General features: G+C 36.2%; 1 protein-coding gene and 1 pseudogene across 3 annotated transcripts in view; one reads left to right on the top strand and one right to left on the bottom strand.

The window, feature by feature from the left end:
• The window catches only part of VPS13A (vacuolar protein sorting 13 homolog A), a 231,700-nt gene that overhangs the window by 118,122 nt on the left and 94,818 nt on the right, over positions 1 to 18,760 (bottom strand). For all 3 annotated transcript variants that reach the window (XM_024738949.1, XM_024738950.1, XM_024738951.1), the window contains exons 27-32: positions 15,003 to 15,082; positions 13,932 to 13,997; positions 13,586 to 13,739; positions 12,786 to 12,902; positions 12,604 to 12,707; positions 808 to 975 (exon numbers count right to left, since the gene is read on the bottom strand). In XM_024738949.1, coding sequence (XP_024594717.1) covers positions 808 to 975; positions 12,604 to 12,707; positions 12,786 to 12,902; positions 13,586 to 13,739; positions 13,932 to 13,997; positions 15,003 to 15,082 — 689 coding nt within the window. The remainder of the gene's footprint in view (positions 1 to 807; positions 976 to 12,603; positions 12,708 to 12,785; positions 12,903 to 13,585; positions 13,740 to 13,931; positions 13,998 to 15,002; positions 15,083 to 18,760) is intronic.
• On the top strand, positions 6,405 to 7,747 carry LOC112395628 (transcriptional enhancer factor TEF-4 pseudogene; annotated as a pseudogene).

Here is an 18,760-nt window from a genome sequence, read left to right on the forward strand (position 1 = left end):
TTTAGTATAAAGCTATCACAAAGGGGTTCAGTGATATAATGCTTCTGAGTTATAAAAAGAAATTAGAAAAAATTAAACAAGAATACTTTTTCATTTTTACTTTTTATGTACAAAAAAGTTTTTATGGCTATAGGAAAAACTGCATGATAACCTCAGTTAAAAAGATCACAAAAACAGCAACATTATTTATTTAGAATCAACTGATTATTTAGTTTATATACCACAATTTAGTTAAAAGAATGAATAGTGAAGTCATAGAGACAGGTATGACACAGGAAAAAACATCAGCTGACAGCAAGGGGAAAAAAAAAAAAAAACTATGAAAGGCAGAAACAGAACTTAAATACCTCAGGGAAGTGTCATATAGGGATTAAATCTAAATCCCTCAAAGCCCCAAATATTCACAGAACTAGAATGCAATAGAAAACATAATTTTCTTAATGACCAAAACAAACTTCAATTATATATTTAGCACTTTTAGTTAGAGCTGGAAGTCAGGTAAAACACTCAAACTAATAACGTATAAAGAATTCAATTAATATAGATAACATATATGATATATAATATACATATATTTAATATGTTTATAAAATACATATTTCAATTAGCTAGAACATTCCCATGTGAAAATGATGTTATATAAACAGTATACTATACATTTCAGTCATGATATATGGTACCCAGAATATCTTGAAAAATCAGGACAAAAAAAAATCAAGTAAGGAATGCTTCATCTATGCTTGATGCACAGCAAACACTTTCCAACTAGTAGGAAAGAATAAATAAAAAACCGATTAACATACTTACCAATACAGAATACAGAAATTTTGTGACAAGAACTACTTCAATGCAACCAACAGTTAAATTAACTTGACTGTCAAACACATTCATGTCTGTGTACGCAGAACCAGCAGTTGCACCCATATAAGAAACGATTCTGAAGCTGAAAACTTCTTTTCCAGTAATATAAACAGCCTTAATAAGAGAAAATTTAATTGTCAAAATCCACTTTCGAAATGATACGTCTTCAGTACAAAAATAAAGCAAACGCAAGATATACACACATATCTGGAAAATCTTATAAGCAGTCAAGCCAAGTACAAATAAGACAACAATTCTAACTTCTTTTTTTTTTTTTGCGGTACGCGGGCCTCTCACTGTTGTGGCGGTACGCGGGCCTCTCACTGTTGTGGCCTCTCCTGTTGCGGAGCACAGGCTCTGGACGCGCAGGCTCAGCGGCCATGGCTCACGGGCCCAGCCACTCCGCGGCATGTGGGATCTTCCCGGACCGGGGCACGAACCCGTGTCCCCTGCATCGGCAGGCGGACTTTCAACCACTGCGCCACCAGGGAAGCCCCTAACTTCTTTATTAGAATCTACACTGCAAGTTTTTTCAAATCAGTAGTGGCAACTCCCTTTATGGGCCATGAAATCAATTTACTAGGTCTGGCACAAGATTTTTTTAAATGGAAAAAACAGAAAAAAAATCAGAATACACATTTTCATTTAGTGTGTATACATGTGTACTGAGAACTGCCATATAAAGGTATATTTCAGTCACTGTCAAAACTTAATATAATCTATTTTCTTCATCTGAGATATGTGAATAATTATCCAGATCCTTCCAAGGAGTTTTCTCCTATCACTATACTTCTGTTCCTTACTAGTTTGTCAAGAGTCATCTCAATTGCCAAACAAGAATTACCTACAGCAGTATAATGTCTCAAGCTCTGCAATACCAGTTAAAAATGGTGGAGATATTAGCAGATGTGAAATGTCAAAAATATTCTGAAAGATAAACAGAGCACTCACTAACTTAGTTTATAGCTTTCTTGACCCTCTAGATGCTAGAAGTAAGGCAGAGGGGCTGAAGAATCATCAAGAAGTAAATGAATTCCAACCATGGAACAAAAAAACCTCAGGAATCAAGGATAGTTGTCTGAAGGTTGAGGTGTAAGATGAGACTAAACAGAAGTCTATAGGAATTCTGCTTCTGCCTAGGATGTAGAATGCTGGAGAGACAGTTACTCCAAACCTTAAGAACAAGAAAAACAAAAACAGATAAACTACAAAATCATAACTTTTCTTAAAACCATTAGAAATCTGAGGTCACAAGCCAACTAAGCAGCCTAAAATCTAAAGAAAAAAGGTACCTTCAAGAGAGAACCTTAAGCACCAGCTCACCTGTGGTAAGGGGCAGAAGAAAAGAGCTGTCAGATACCATACAAGCTAAGTAAGAAGTCAGATAAAATGGTAAAGGTTGACTATGAACTTATAATGTGATATACAGAATCCCTGGGAGTCACAGACACAAGAGGAGCTCACACTTAGTTGCAAGCACTTCACTGTGTGCTTTCTGCTGGGAACTCCTGAGAGACTGGGGCCAGAGTGGAATACCAGAGGAAGCTTTCCTTGGTACAACCCTCAAAGAGAGGAGAAGCCTCCACTCTAGAAAAGGCCCAAAGTTCCATCAGGATTATTCTCTTAGAAAAGAAGCCTTAAGAAATTAGCAGACAGGCAGTAACCTTGTTGCCCTCAGAGCACAGGTGAAGATACCATACCCTAGAGGAAAAGATAAAACTCCCTCTACACTCGGGGGAAGAAACCGTCCTGGGACCCATTATAGAGCACCTTCTACTGGAGCAGGAAGGCATACTCTCCCATACAGGAGCTACCAAAGATCTGAGTAAAATGCCATGGGAGGGATGGACAGGATCACCAAGAATGCCCCATTTCTGAGACCTGGAGAAACAGATCTGGCTAGACTGAACCTGAACTAGGACAACTGACAAGCCTACCTAAAACATCTTCCCACTCTACCGCCACCCCCAAATACCATCAAGATGGCAAGCTCTACGAAAAAGCAGCAGTAGACTCTAAACATCAAGGAAAGAGCCAAGAGTATGGAAAGAGAACTTTCTGAGGTACAAGAGTAGAGGAAAAGTCAACAGCACAGTATGAAGCAGCACTCCAACAAAAAATCCCCCACATAGCTGAAGGGATGTGAAGCAGTGGTATACTGAAGGGAATCATATTAAACAAGAAAACTCAAACCCAGTTCAGCTCTCCATTAACTGGATTCAATCCCCCATGTTAATAGACTAGCAGAAATAGGAGGCACACTCACTTTCAGACATAAATACTATTCACTTCTGTCTCTATTATCCTACATAGGATGTCTGACAGTCAATCATTAGTGACGAAACAACCCAAAAAGCAAGAAGAAAATAAATGACAAAGCAATCAACAGACTCAGACTTGCTTATAACATAGATGTTGGAACTTTCAGCCGGTGGATTCTGAATTATTATGATTACTAAGGTAAGTGCTTCTAGTGGAAAACGTGGAAAATATGAATGAACAGACTGAAGAATATGAGCAGAGAAATGGAAAACAGAAAAAAGACTCAAAGGGAAATATTAAAGATTAAAAAAACATGGTAATAGATGAAGAATACTTTCAATGGGTTTATTAGCATATTCAATGGAGCCAAGGACAAAATCAGTGAACTTAAAAATAGGTCAAAAGAAATTACACAAGCGAAACATAATGAGAAAAGAATGGGAAGAGTTGAACAGAGGATCCAAAGGTTACGGGACAATATCTAACAGGAATCTAATAAGAATTTTTGGAACCCAAGAGGAAGAAGAATAGGGAGGAGGCAGAGGAGGAAGAGGAGGTGAGGAAGCGAGAGAGGTGGAAGCAGAACTATTTGAAAAGGTATAAAAAATATTGAGACAGATCCAGAAAACTCTGAACAGGACAAATATGAAAATATACTTTCATATACCTAGCATACCATACACAAATTCTCAAGGCAGTCAGATAAAGATGAGAAATTATGTACACCTAGCAAAAATATCACTCAGAAAATGAAGGTGAAATAAAAGCCTTTTCTTTTTCCAGTTCTGATGCCTCCTTCCTGCCAAAAGATGAAATAATTCGTAACCTGCAGACTTGCATTATAAGAAATGATTAAGTTCTTCGAGTAGAAATACAAATAACAGAATTTTGAAGGTACATGAAGAAATGAGTTCCGGAAATAGTTAGAATAAAGGTAAATACATCTCTTATAAAAAATTAATTGCTCTAAAGAAAACTGACTAAACCCCGATTGGTAGGTATACATTGTGGACTTTCAGCATACACAAAAGTAAAATATATTACAATAATACTGTGATAGGCAAGAAGTAGGAATTGACAGTATAGCACTGTTAAGATATGCGATACTACATAAAGCAGTAAAATATCAATGGAAGGTAGACTGTAATATACCCGATACTATTAATCAATAAAAAACAATATCTTCCATAAGTCACATGAGTGACTTGTGACTATCCCCCTTGAGCCCAACAGAAGAGAAGAAATTTTCATAAGGCAGTGTTTAGTGCACAGAGGTTGTGGCCTAGGAGACAACAGGTGTAGATAAGGGGTAAATAAAACACCATACTGAAAAAATGGGTATTTTAAGTAAAAATCTGTCAATTGAAATGTAAGGTCCCCACATTCTTCAACCAACTGGCTCCCTGAATCTAGACTGTCAGGCCTATACTTATAGTACTTTTCTAAAAGGAAAATGACTGGCCTGAGAGAGGGGAAAAAAAAAACAAACTTTAGATACTCAAGTTTTGAGGCCATCAAATCACTACATTACTGACTGACCATCTACCGTGATATCCACCTGTCCCAACTCCTGCCCACACAAAGCTTCCAATCAGCTCTGAATATCTAGGCAAAATTACAAAGTCCTTCTAGGAGAAAGAAAGTGAAACTGTCATCAGAATCATAAGCAGCAATGTGACTGAACACTAGGCCAGAAGACACAGAATAACATGTTTAAGATCATCTAGAAAAAAAAATACAAGCTAAAGAATCAAAATCCAGCCAAAGTACTCTGTAAATATAAATGTAATGCAACATACAGACACTCATGGAGTACTACTCTTATGACTATGAGCCCTGCCTACAGAATCTACCAGGGAATAAACTTTTAAGTAGCCAAAATTTTGAAGATGTCAGCATAAAGACTGGTGAAAACTCCCATTTAATAAAGAAGAAATGTTTGAATCAGAATATTATCATTTTGCAATCCTTAATGAAATAATGGTTTTTAACATTACAAAAACAACGACAGCTAGACACTGTGCATCCTTTGAAAATACACAACACCAACTATGAAGTATTCTTGCCCTCCCCAGCCCCTGTAAAAAAAACCAAAAATAACCCTGAATCTCACTGAATGAGATTTAACTATCAATTTACAGGAAATACAGGGAATAGAGGAACATGTTAAATATCATGAGAACACAATCAGCACAAGCTGATGGAAAATTCTACAAAACGAATAGGATAGCAACAAATGTCAAGGGAGAGAAAGACAGAAAATTATAGATTAAAACAGACTTGAGAGGCATATTAATCAAAACGCAATGTATGGACCTCCTCTGGATCTGATCTAAACAAACTAAAGGAAAAAAATTATGAGACACTCAAGGAAATATGAGAACTCACTGTATGGTTGATAACGTTAAGAAATAACTGTGCCACCGGTCAGAACGGCCATCATCAAAAAATCTACAAACAAGAAATGCTGGAGAGGGTGTGGAGAAAAGGGAACCTTCCTGCACTGTTGGTGGGAATGTAAATTGATACAGCCACTATGGAGGACAGTATGGAGGTTCCTTAAAAAACTTAAAATAGAACTACCATACCACCCAGCAATCCCACTACTGGACATATACCCTGAGAAAACCATAATTCAAAAGGAGTCATGTACCACAATGTTCACTGCAGCTTTATTTACAATAGCCAGGACTTGGAAGCAACCTAAGTGTCCATCGACAGATGAATGGATAAAGAAGATGTGGCACATATATACAATGGAATATTACGCAGCCATAAAAAGAAACGAAATTGAGTTATTTGTAGTGAGGTGGATGGACCTAGAGTCTGTCATACAGAGTAAAGTAAGTCAGAAAGAGAAAAACAAATACCATATGCTAACACATATATATGGAATCTAAAAAAAAAAATGGTTCTGAAGAACGTAGGGGCAGGACAGGAATAAAGACTCAGATGTAGAGAACGGACTTGAGGACACGGGGAGGGGAAGGGTAAGCTGGGACGAAGTGAGAGAGTGGCATGGACATATATACACTACCAAATGTCAAATAGATAGCTATTGGGAAGCAGCTGCATAGCAGAGGGAGATCAGCTCGGTGCTCTGTGACCACCTAGAGGGGTGGGATAAGGAGGGTGGGAGGGAGACGCAAAAGGGAGGAGATATGGGGATTTATGTATATGTATAGCTGATTCACTTTGTTATAAAGCAGAAATTAACACACCATTGTAAAGCAATTATACTCCAAAAAAGATGTTTAAAAAAAAGAAATAATTGTGCCCACATGGGGGAACTGCAGGCTGGGGCCCCTCTGGACGATGGCAGCAGCTGGACAGGAAGTGAGGAAGGAAACGAGGAGGGCACTGGCGGCAGTGAGGGGGTGGGGGGAGACAGGGGCCCAGGCACAGAGGGTGTATGGAGTCCAGACATCGAACAGAGCTTCCAGGAGGCCTTGGCCATCTACCTACCCTGTGGCTGGTGGAAAATCATCCTGTCTGATGAAGGCAAGATATATGGTCGGAATGAACTGATTGCCCGCTACATCAAGCTGAGAACGAGGAAGACTCAAACTTGCAAACAGATCTCTAGTCATATCCAGGTTTTGGCCTGAAGGAAATCGAGGGAAATCCAGTCCAAGCTCAAGGACCAGGTTTTCAAGGACAAAGCTTTCCGGACAATGGCCACCATGTCCTCAGCCCAGCTCATCTCAGCACCTTCCCTGAAGGCCAAACTTGGTCCCGCCAGTCCTCAGGCCCCAGAGTTTTTCCAGTTTTGGTTGGGGAGTTTTGGGCCCCCTGGAATGTTCCAGATGTGAAGCCATTCTCGCAGACACTGTTCTCCTTGTCACTGACTCCTCCTGATCTCCCAGGGTACGAGACCCCCAAGCCCTCTCCCCTCCTGCTTTGCCTCCACCTGCCCCATCAGCCCCAGACTGGCAGGCTCGGGCTCTGGGCACTGCTCGGTTGCAGCTGGTGGAGTTCTCGGCCTTTGTGGAACCTCTGGATGCAGCTGACTCTTACCAGAGGCACCTGGTTGTACACAGCAGCCAGCACTACCCCAGCCCCAAAACTCCCCCCTTCGGCATTGTGGACGTCCGGCAGATCTATGACAAATTCCCTAAGAAAAAGGGCGGTCTGCGGGAGCTGTATGACTGTGGGCCCCCCACGCCTTCTTCCTGGTCAAGTGTTGGGAGGACCTGACCTGGGGGCCGAGTGGTGAGGAGGTGGGGGCCGGCAGCAGCAGTGGTGGCTTCTATCTAGTGAGCAGCCAGTAAGAGAGCCTGGAGCACATGACCCTCACCTGTTCCTCCTGTTCCAAAGAAGAAGGTCTGCTTCTTTGGCAAGCAGGTGGTGGAGAAGGTGGGGACGGAGCATGCCCAGCTGGAGGACGGGAGGTTCATGTACTGCCTGCTGCGCTCACCCATGTGCGAGTACCTGGTGAATTTCCTGCACAAGCTTTGGCAGCTACCTGAGCGCTATATGATGAACAGTGTCCTGGAGAACTTCACCATCCTCCAGTGGTGACAGAGACACCCAAGAACTGCTGCTCTGCACCACCTACGTCTTCGAGGTCTCCACCAGTGAGCGGGGGGTCCAGCACCACATTTACCGCCTGGTCAGGGACTGAAGGGGGACCCCAGAAGTGGCCCACCCCCAGAATACCCTCCTCCCAGGAAGGACCTCCAGCTTTCCTCACGTTTCTTCCTTGGGGAGGGGGCTGCTCCCTATTAGGACCTTAAAAGGTGGGTGGTAAGTTGAATGGGCTGGGACTGAGAAGAAAGGATGGATCCTGATATTGGGACCTCACAGGGGTGTCTGAAAGGACAGGTCACTCCAGAGCATTTGACACTGGGGGCAGGAGTGAGACAACCCCTGGAACAGCACTGGTTTCTGTCTCTGACAGGTACCCTTCCCCTTCTCTGTTTTGGATGTTTTGGAAGGCCCCAGTTACACACTGGCTTGTCGCTCTGTTTTTCAGGGCCCTCTTTTTCCCAATCTGCCTCTCCTTACCAGCCCCATCCTGGGACCCTGATACCAAATTTTGAAGGTTAACCCTTTCTGTGCAGGAGTAAAGCCAGCTGGGCCCTGGAAATTTTTTTTTTTTTTAACATTACAAGAGATATTTATAAGTGGGTGTTAGGGTCATGACATTTTCTCAGCTGGGCAAGCCAGTGGGGTGAGGCTTTTAAATCTCATGTCCCCTTCTAAACAAGTTGTGGCGCTAGGCTGTGTTGCCTCCTTCTCCTCTCCTCCCCCCAAAGTGTGTTCTGACAGAGGATAAAGCTATTTTACCAAAAAAGAAAGAAAGAAAGAAAGAATTGCTTGCTTTTTAAAGGCGAAATACCAATGGGATTTTTTCTTTGGTAGACCGTGAAAGATTCTAAAATTTATATTTATATATGTAAACGCAAAAGTCCAGGAACAGCCAAGACGTTATTGAAGAAAACAAACAAGATGGAAGATGAATTATAAAACTTAAGAATTAAGCTCAATAATTCAGTTTGGAATTGAAAGGCAGTATAAAATAGTTGTTAAGAGCATAAACTACAGAGCCTGAATGCGTTACATCCAGGATGTTAGATGAAGCTCTACTAGATATGTGACCTCAAAAAAAACCTTTATGTGCTTCAGTTTCTTTATCCATAATATTGGAAAATGAAATTCTGATCTAAATGACATTTGTGAAGATTAAATAACTTAATATTTATAAAGCATTTAGAACACTATCCAGCACCAGGTAAGGACTATATGTATGTTTGGTACTGATTCAAGAATAAGTAAACCAATGGAACACAAAAGAGAGCCCAGAAATAAATCTATCCATATATCTACACTTAATATTTAATAGATATAGTACTGTATACAAGTAAGAAAAGGATAGCTATTTAAATAAATGATACTAGGAAAAAAACAACCCAATGCGAAAAGAAAAATGAAATTGGACCCCAGCCTCAATTATATAGAAAAAATCAATTCCAAGTAGGATGATAGACCTAACAGTGAAAGGCAAAATTATATAACTTTTAGAAGGTCACATAGGGGAATAACTTTATGAATTCAGGGGATGGAATGATTTAGAAGACAAAATTCTCAAACCAAAAAAGAAAAGAATGATAAATTCAACTTCATTAAAATTAATAACTTTTGTTCATCAAAAGACATCATAACCAAACTGGGAGTAACTATCTGAAACACAAACTAAGCAAGGAATAATGTATAAAATATTAAATGATTTCCTACAAATCAATAAAGAAAAAAATAAACATTCCTTCCTCTGAAATTGATAAATTAAACCAGGTGTCAGCAAACTACAAACAGCAGGATTAGGTAAAAATGGTTTACATACTTTTAAGTAGTTAAAAAAAATCTAAATAATATTTTGTGACATATGCAAATTATATGAAATTTACATTTTATTATCCATAAAATAAAATTTTACTGGAACACAGCCAAATCACTCATTTACACAAATGACTGCTTTCACACTACAAGAGCAGGGCTGAAGAGTTGCAACAAAAACTTCATGGCCCACAAAGCCTAAAACACAATCTGGCTATTCACAGAAAAAGTTTACTGGCACCTGAGTTAAACTAATAGGCATCTCATAGAAGAGCAAGTATAAATAGTCTCTAAGTATATGAAAAGATGTGCAATTTCATTAGGGTGGTAAGAAAAATACAAACTGAAAACACCATATCATACACTCCAGATCTTCAAAAAATGTAATATCTGACAATTCCAAGCACTGGCATTGAAATGAAGTACCAGATCTCTCTTCCACTGCTCCTGGGAGTACATATGCCACTAGAAATAGATTCTCTGAAAAATGCTTGCATGAGATATGTCCAAGAACATATCAGGAGACATGTATTGATACAAGACTAGTTACAGAAGCAATACTCATAAAAACAAAAGAGTAGAAACCAAATATCCATCAACAGAACAATGAATAAATAACCAGTGGTAATAAAAATGAATGAACTATACCTACAAACGACAACATGGATACACCTCAAAAATATAATGAATGGGGCTTCCCTGGTGGCGCACTGGTTGAGAGTCCACCTGCCGATGCAGGGGACACGGGTTCAAAAAGAAATACATATAAAATATGATCTCCTTTAAAAAGGGGAGTGCAAGATGAAACAACGTGTTACATAAGGATTCATACATAGTTGGTAACATTTATTAAAAATACAAAAAGCCGGACATAGTTAACTCTCCAAGGAGACAGTACAATAAAGTCAAATTAGGGCATACTGGTGACTTCTGGGGTATGTTCTATTACTTGACTTGAGGGTTGGGTATAAAGGTATTTGTTTTACTGTTGTTCTTTACATTATATTACTTGCTTTTGTGTATATGCTATATTTCAAAATAAAACATATTTCCAAATACCACAAAACTGGGCAATATATTGTTTAAGGATGCAAACATATAAGGTTAAAAACTACAATGAAGAGTAAGGAGGAAAAAAAGCAAGGATATACAATTTATATAATAGCTTGTTATAATCTCAATTTTTAATAAAAATATGTAAGAATAGAAAAACCATATGTGCAAAAATTCCAAAAAAGATCCACATTACCAAATCTCACTCAAGAAGAACAAGAAAATCTGATTAGACTTACATCAAGTAAAGAAATGGAACAGTAATTAAAAATTCTTCCCCACAGAAAACCTCAAAGCCACACAGCTTCACTGCTGAGTTCCATCAAACACTTAAGGAAGACATAATATATACCAATTCTACATAAATCTTTCAGAAAACAGATGAGAAAACACTTCCAAATTCATTTTATGAAGCCAATATTAGCCTGATACTAAGGACAGAAAAGTATAAAACAGTTAGAAATACTGGTGTACCTACCCCCAAGAATTAACAAGCTTAACAACTGGATAAATTTTTAAACACTCATAATTTACAGTGATATTTTATTGCATGAGAATGTCAGGTCAGCTAGAATCTTTTTCAGGTTATGGCACACATAAATAACAGTATCTGTACAATGATACTAGTATAAATGAATGCTGCTCCAGGACAGAGCAAAATAATCTGAGAACTCTAGTCCCTTCTCCAGCTGCCCAGAAAGCTGAAGGGCTCAGTATATTATACTTAAACCCACTCAGGGCACAATAGTGTGTCATGGAACAGTTAATTACAAAGCTCTGATCCAGGGCAAAAAGATTATGTCTCTTTGGTTCCTTGACATGTGGAGAGTTAATGAAGGTAGTTTGTTTAAAAATCATATACATTGGAATCAAAGTCAAGAAATATGGAAAGGAAAATGGGGTGGGACAAGAAGACATAAGTGAGAAACTTCATTTTGTAGCTTTTCTTAAGTTGGATTTTTAACCTTAAAGATGCATTAAAAATAAAATTACAGAGAAAAAAAGTAAATGTCTTAGGTTATAATATCAGTTCCATTACTAACTACTTGTATGATTTGTAGTAGATTCATTTATTTATATTAGCTTTACTTTCTAAATAGGACAAATAAAATGGACAATCTACTTCCTGAACGCTCTAATACTATAATTTTTCAAATAAAAGCAATGGAAGCAAATCAAACCATGGCTTCTGAAAAATTTCTTGTTCTTTATTCCTATGAGCCATGTACCTTTGATGTTTTGGGGACTCTTGTTATCTCATGCTAACAAACCACAATAAGAAAATATAAGGCATAAGAATTTTTATTTAACATAAAAATCAGGTCATCACTGTATCTCATCAGTATTATTTGCTAATAAGCCTATACATCTATTTCCTTTCTTCCTGTCACATTCCGAACTTTGACTCCCTGACTCAACAAGTACCTCAGCCTTTTCTAATCCTACTATTTGATAGTCTCTTCACTCCTTTAAATATACCACCTTACCCAGATGCTCCACTGTTTAAAAATTACCTGTCCAACTCCACAACAGTATCTAGTCCAAGAACCTTACTCTCTTGCACCCAGTAACAACAAAAGGACCTATACTTCAACCACTAGCCACCTAGTTCCAAGGACTCTCTTAACATTATAATGCTACGTTAATAAGTATCCATGAAAATAAACTTAAAAAAAAAAAGCTCGTTTATTCAATCTGACTTCATATCCTCTGCTCTGAAATCTGAAATGCATTACAAGGTTCATAATACTTCAAAATAGCAAAAAGATAAAAAGTAAATAATGCATTTGCTACTCCCCTCCCCCCCTCCCCACAAAAGCACTCCACAACTAAGTTCCAGCAGTATCACTTGTACTAATTTCATTTATGAGATACTTAATCGTCATTTTACAAATAAACAGATTCTGAGATTAGGCCACCCAACTACTGAAGAGCAGGGCTAAAATAAGAACCTAATTATGCCTAACTTCAAAGCCCATGGACCTACTAAGACACACTGCTAAAATCCGATGACTGTTTAATTTATACCTATGAACAATCTTAAAGGACAATTATATTTAATAATGTTAATGAACAGAAACAAATTCATACCTTTTTGTATACAGCTGCTACATCAGAATCCAGAACAATTATATTCCTTAGCTTTGCATTTACTTCAGTCACTGATGGCCTCATAATCATCTCAGAATCAAGCCCTAAGGGAAAAAAAAATTATTAAATTCTTTTTCCTTCATTTAAAAGTTCTGAATTTACTTTTCCTCAAATCTTATTACCTTCAATCTTAATTTCTGAAATGTTGTGTTTCTGATCTTGAATAAAGATCTGTAAACATGATAATTCTGCTAAAATCTGTAAGGTAATAATATCTTCACTCTTGGATAGTTTTAAAGCTGCAAAAAGAAAGTCATATTGTAAAACACAAGACAAAACTTTTAGTAGTTACCTCACTACACTTATAAAGTAACTGAAATATCACAACAATGATAATGCTAGAGGAAAATGTGATTTGCAAATTGAAAGCAAGCAATATATTACCTACTAAATTAGGAATGCTAAAGAAATCCAATGAAAACAAAGCCAAACAAATGCAAAGAGACAAAACAAAAATAGTTCCTAGATGAGAATAACATTTGAAACTAAGAAGTTGTAGTTTTAAAATCATAAATCTTTTGCGATTTAATGATTACAGGGTGATACATATTATTATCAAACTTGCAACTTTTGACTGCTTAAAAAAGCACTCCGATTAAAAAATATACTCTCATATTATTCAAATTTTGTTAGTTCTATTTTTCTAATTTAAATAATATTAAATGCATGAAATTTAATTACATTAAATACTTCTACTGTATAATCTTCAACGAAAATGAATGATAAGATAAATAAAAGCCACTTTTCTTCAGCAATAATCACTTTACTATTATTTTCTAAAATTAACCTGGTATATAATGAATCTTTCTAAATATTAATCTAGCAATAGAATTCTAAAGCCAATATTATAATAATAACACAAGAGCCAAAATTTATTGATCTACTTAGTAAAAATTTGATGTTGAATTTTAAAGAAACATACGTATTTTTTTAATAAACTCTCCTTTGTCTTCAGTCTCTGCAATATGCACTGGGGCTGGTTTTTCCTCCGAATATGGAAGGATATTATTAAAATAATTTATTGTATTCAGAAGTGCTTCAGTATGTAAATGAATATCCAAAGAGGAAAAATTCACCTAAAGAACAAAGCTGATTTTAGTAATACAACAAATATTTGTCTGTATTCTTTGTGGTATAAAGGATACAATTTATAATATTCAATTTTTATCCTCAATGATCTTACAGTTCTAGTTATAAAATAATTTTCATAATATATTTGCTTAGAAATACAGTATCTAATTAAAAAATAAATTACTATTCACCTATACCTTAATCAGTTGCACAACATTGTTATAGGTGTCCTTCAACGTTGTTATGGGTAAATTCTTTTCAGCCTATACAAAGTGAAAAAAACAAATCTGTTAGATTATCATAGGAAGACATATGTATATATATAATTACATAATGGTCCTAACACACATTTATATAATTTTGCCAGCTATTTATATATATATATATATATATATGTAATTACTTAAACAAATGACTGCTTCACCAGAACAAATTTGCTAAGTATTCAATAAATGTTACATACTATCTGGCTTATTATCAAGAGTGGATATCTAGGTATTATCACATGTAGAGGACAATCATTTAGTCAGCGACAACTCTGTAAGATACTTCCCAAATCTTCCTATATGTTAAAACAAAATTTTGACGCAACAGTCTGCCAGGTATCAAATACTCTGTGGTATCTTTAGATTTGGAACATTTCTACAATATAAAAGCTGTTAATTCATAAACAACAAAACACTAAAATATCTATATCAATAATAGTAAAAAATGGTCTTAAAAGTGATATAATTCTCATTTACCATTAAGTACTGTAATTATTAAAATAACATGGCACTTACATAAAAACAGGTCAATGAAAACAAGGGCTAAATCATATGTAGACCACAGTACACATAAAAACTTAATAAATGACGAAATGGTTATCATAAATCCATAGGAAAGGAATAGAGTCACTGACAGCAGGAAAATTAGATAACTTCAGACAATGGTGGGAAATCAAGTGAAAGCCTCATCTTATATCCTATACCACAATAAATTCCATCAAGACTGAAAAGTTTGTTGACATCCTGATGGGGGGGGAAATAGCCAAACTGCAGGTCATTTCTACTTAGAATGTGGGCTGCTTATTATCTTGCTATGTGAAGTGTTTATAAATCACAAGTATCTAACAGAGGATGACAAAACAAAAAAATCTTTAACTTTTAGGAGTTATAGCGATCACATCAGAATGAAGATTAAACTGAATATTGCTAAACTTATAAAACTTGATTTTAATATTTCAGCAGCATGCTTACCATAACAAGAACATAAATCAAACTACTTACCTTCACATATTCCAGTGTTAACAGATCTTCCATTGTGTTATCCAGTGTTGTAATCAAATAAACTGGTTTCTTGTTTTCATCTAAAAATAATTTCTAAAATTATTCTTTCATAGAAAAACTAATGGAAAATAAATGCAGGCAATATTAATAATTATAGAATTGGAAAAGAAGGATTTCCTGTATCATATCAATTCTGGGCCTTGATTTCTGTATTACTCAACTCAGGTCCTTCATCCTTTATTTTAAACTCTAAAAATGTAATTTCATCTCACAATTCCCTTCTCTTATGCCACAATGCTGAAGATTCTTACCCTTCTAAACCTAGATAGGAACATGAAGAGATTCTAGTCCTGAGTCATAGAGATAGCTAGAAAGAAAACTGTCAGTATCTCTAAAATCCTAATTGTAGAGAAAAAGCATCAGGTATCTGATGAGAAACTAAATTGTTGGCTGTATTAGTTTAGATTAAAATAAACTATTACCATATTATCAGTCTTTACTAGTTGTATTGTTGCTGCTGCTCAAAATCTATGAAGATAACTGAGGAAACTGCTGTAGAATAGTATTTTGTGTAAAGTCTTTATAACTATCATCAGCAAATTACTTACGACTGTTCAAAATCAATAACTAGATACTGGAAGAAAGGACTACAAACCAATCATACTACTCTTCAGGAAAAAAATGCAACATATTTCCACAGAATCCTCCAGATTTAAAAGCTTATTAGCAATTAAGCTAGTCTTCTACTGTAGATGCTAATCACATTTCAATCCTTAAGAAGGTCTCCACTTTTTTCACACATTTATTCATTCATTGAATAACTATTTACTGATCATTTACTTTGTGTAAGAAATTGTGCTATTCACTTCTTCCTACTCTTTCTAAGAAAACAGAAGCAAATATATTACAAAATAGGTGCACTAATAATTATATATCTTGTATTATGTGTGTAAGGGTTTTCTTATCATTTGCTTTTGGGAAAACAAAAAATTATAAAAAACATAAATATTAACAACTGCTATGATACTTCTGGATTACTGGTGAACACTATCAAGTTGGTTTACTTTTCTTTCCAACTGCCAGAGCAAACTTGATGTAAAAAGCATAATAAAGCAGAACTCTGTACCTTCCATGTATGATAATTTTTTCAGGAAGAGATAATCATAACACAATTCACCACATGCAAGTTCTCAGAGGCTACAGAACAAGTGTAGAGTATGGAACTAAAATGTATAAATCATATCCAATGATTAAGTTTTCAGGTCACAATACTTAATCTGCTTCCCAAAATACAAAGATCACATTTAATTCAGGGCTCACAAAAAAGGGGAAGTTTTCATTATACCAGTTAACTGACATCTTTTGTCTGGGAATGAGTTCCCAGAGAAGATGGCCTTCTCAAATCCTTGAGATGTACATAAGCATATTCCTTACCTTTCTTATTCCCACAGATAGTTCATTTTTACTTTAGTTCTCTAACTCCCTTATTTTCTGTATCTCAATTCACTGGGGAAAAAAATTCCTAAATGAGCTCAAAAGATTTCACAAGATAGCTTCCATTAAAAACTTAAATAATTTATAAACATTAAAAAAATAAAAAGTCAACCATCAAAAGAACATGGAAGAATTTCCTGGTGGTCCAGTAGTTAGGATTCGGCACTTCACTGCCAGGGTCCAGGTTCTATCCCTGGTCAGGGAACTAAGATCCTGTGAGCTGTGCAATGCAGTCAAAAAATAATTTTTTTTAAATTAAAAAAAAAAAAACATTGATTCCAGGACAGCTAAGAGTAAGGTACTTTTATACACATGCAAATAGAACACATTCATGTGGTCTCAAAAACAAAAGTAAAGCCCTACTAACTTTTAGTTAGAAAAAAATTATTTTAGCCAACTGTATCAATGATCACTTTGAACATCAATGATCTAAATGTACCAAATAAAAGACAACAATTGCCAAAATGGATCAAAAATACAAGACCCAAGTATACATTGTCTACAAGAAACCCACTTTAAATACAAAAGTACGTATAGATTGAAAGTAAACAGATGTTTAAAAATATATTATGTTAACACTAATAAGGAGAAAGCAGAGATAGCTACATAAATTTTCAGACAGAGCAGACTTCAAAGCATGCAAAAGTTATCAGGGATAAAGAAAGGCATTATATAATGATAAAGGGGTCAATTCTCCATTAGAACACAACAATCCTTAAGGTGTACTTATCTAACAATAGAAAGCAAAAGTGATAATACTGCAAAGGGAAATAAATGAACCCACTACACTTCACACCCCTCTATCAAAAATGGACAGATCTAGCAGACGAAAAATCAGTAAGGACATAGTTGAACTCAGTAATACCATCAAATAACTGGATGTAATGGATATCTACAGACTACTTTATCCAGCAAGAGCAGAATATTCATTCTTCTTAAGCTCACATGGAATATTCACCAAGATCAACCACATTCTCAGCCACAGAACACACCTTAGCAAATTTAAAAAAAAGAAATCATACAACATCTGCCTTCAGACCACAACAGAATTAAAATAGAAATCAATAACAGAATAGTTGGAAAATTCCAAAATATTTGGAGAATAAACAACACACTTCTAAGTAACACATAAGTCAAAAAAGAAATCTTAAAGAAAGAATTAAAAAACACTTGGAACTGAATAAAAATGACAACACACCTAATCAAAATCTGTGGGCTATAGTGAAAGCTGCACTTAGAGGGAAACATAGCACTGAATGCATATATTAGAAAAGAAGATTTAAAATCAATAATCTATGCTTCCACATCTTAGGAAACTAGAAAAAGAAGAAGAGAACAAATCCAAAGTAAGCAAAAGTAAAGAAATAATAAAAATTAGATCAGAAATCAATGAAACCAAAAGCAAGAAATCATTAGGGAGGGCTTCCCTGGTGGCGCAGTGGTTGAGAGTCCGCCTGCCGATGCAGGGGACACGGGTTCGTGTCCCGGTCCAGGAGGATCCCACATGCCGCAGAGCGGCTGGGCCCGTGAGCCATGGCCGCTAAGCCTGCGCGTCCGGAGCCTGTGCTCCGCAGCGGGAGGGGCCACAGCAGTGGGAGGCCCGCATACCGCAAAAAAAAATAAATAATTAAGAAAAATAAAGACTATTACAAGAGACAAAGAAGGACACTACATAATGATCAAGGGATCAATCCCAGAAGAAGAAATAACAGGGGGCCCCACACCAAAAAAAAAAAAAAAAAAAAAAAAAAAAGAAATCATTAGAGAAAATCAAAGAAACCAAAAGTGGTTCTCTGAAAAAAATCAACAAAGTTATACATCTCACCAGGCTAACTTAGGAAAAACAAAGAGAACACAAATTACTAGTATCAGAAATGAACAGAGGACATCACTATAGGTATCATGCACATTAAAAGAATAAAGAAATACTATGAACAACTCTGCCCACCAATTAGATAACCTAATAAAATGGAACAATTCCTTGAAAGACATACCCTGTCAAACTCACATAGGAATAAACAAACTGAATATTTATTAAAGAAATTAAGTCAATAATTAATACCCTTCCAAAACAGAAAGCACCAGGCCCAGATGGGTTCACTAATGAATGTTAACAAACATTTAAGGAAGATACTATACCAATTCTGTACAATCTCTTTCAGACTATAGAAACAGAAAATACTTCCTAACTCATTCTATGAAGCCTGAATTACCCTAATACCAAAACTACGGGGGAAAGGAGGAAGAAGGGAAGAAGAGAACTA

Source organism: Neophocaena asiaeorientalis, unplaced genomic scaffold (genome assembly GCF_003031525.2).
Source record: "Neophocaena asiaeorientalis asiaeorientalis breed wild unplaced genomic scaffold, Neophocaena_asiaeorientalis_V1.1 scaffold249, whole genome shotgun sequence".
Classification (NCBI taxonomy): domain Eukaryota; kingdom Metazoa; phylum Chordata; class Mammalia; order Artiodactyla; family Phocoenidae; genus Neophocaena; species Neophocaena asiaeorientalis.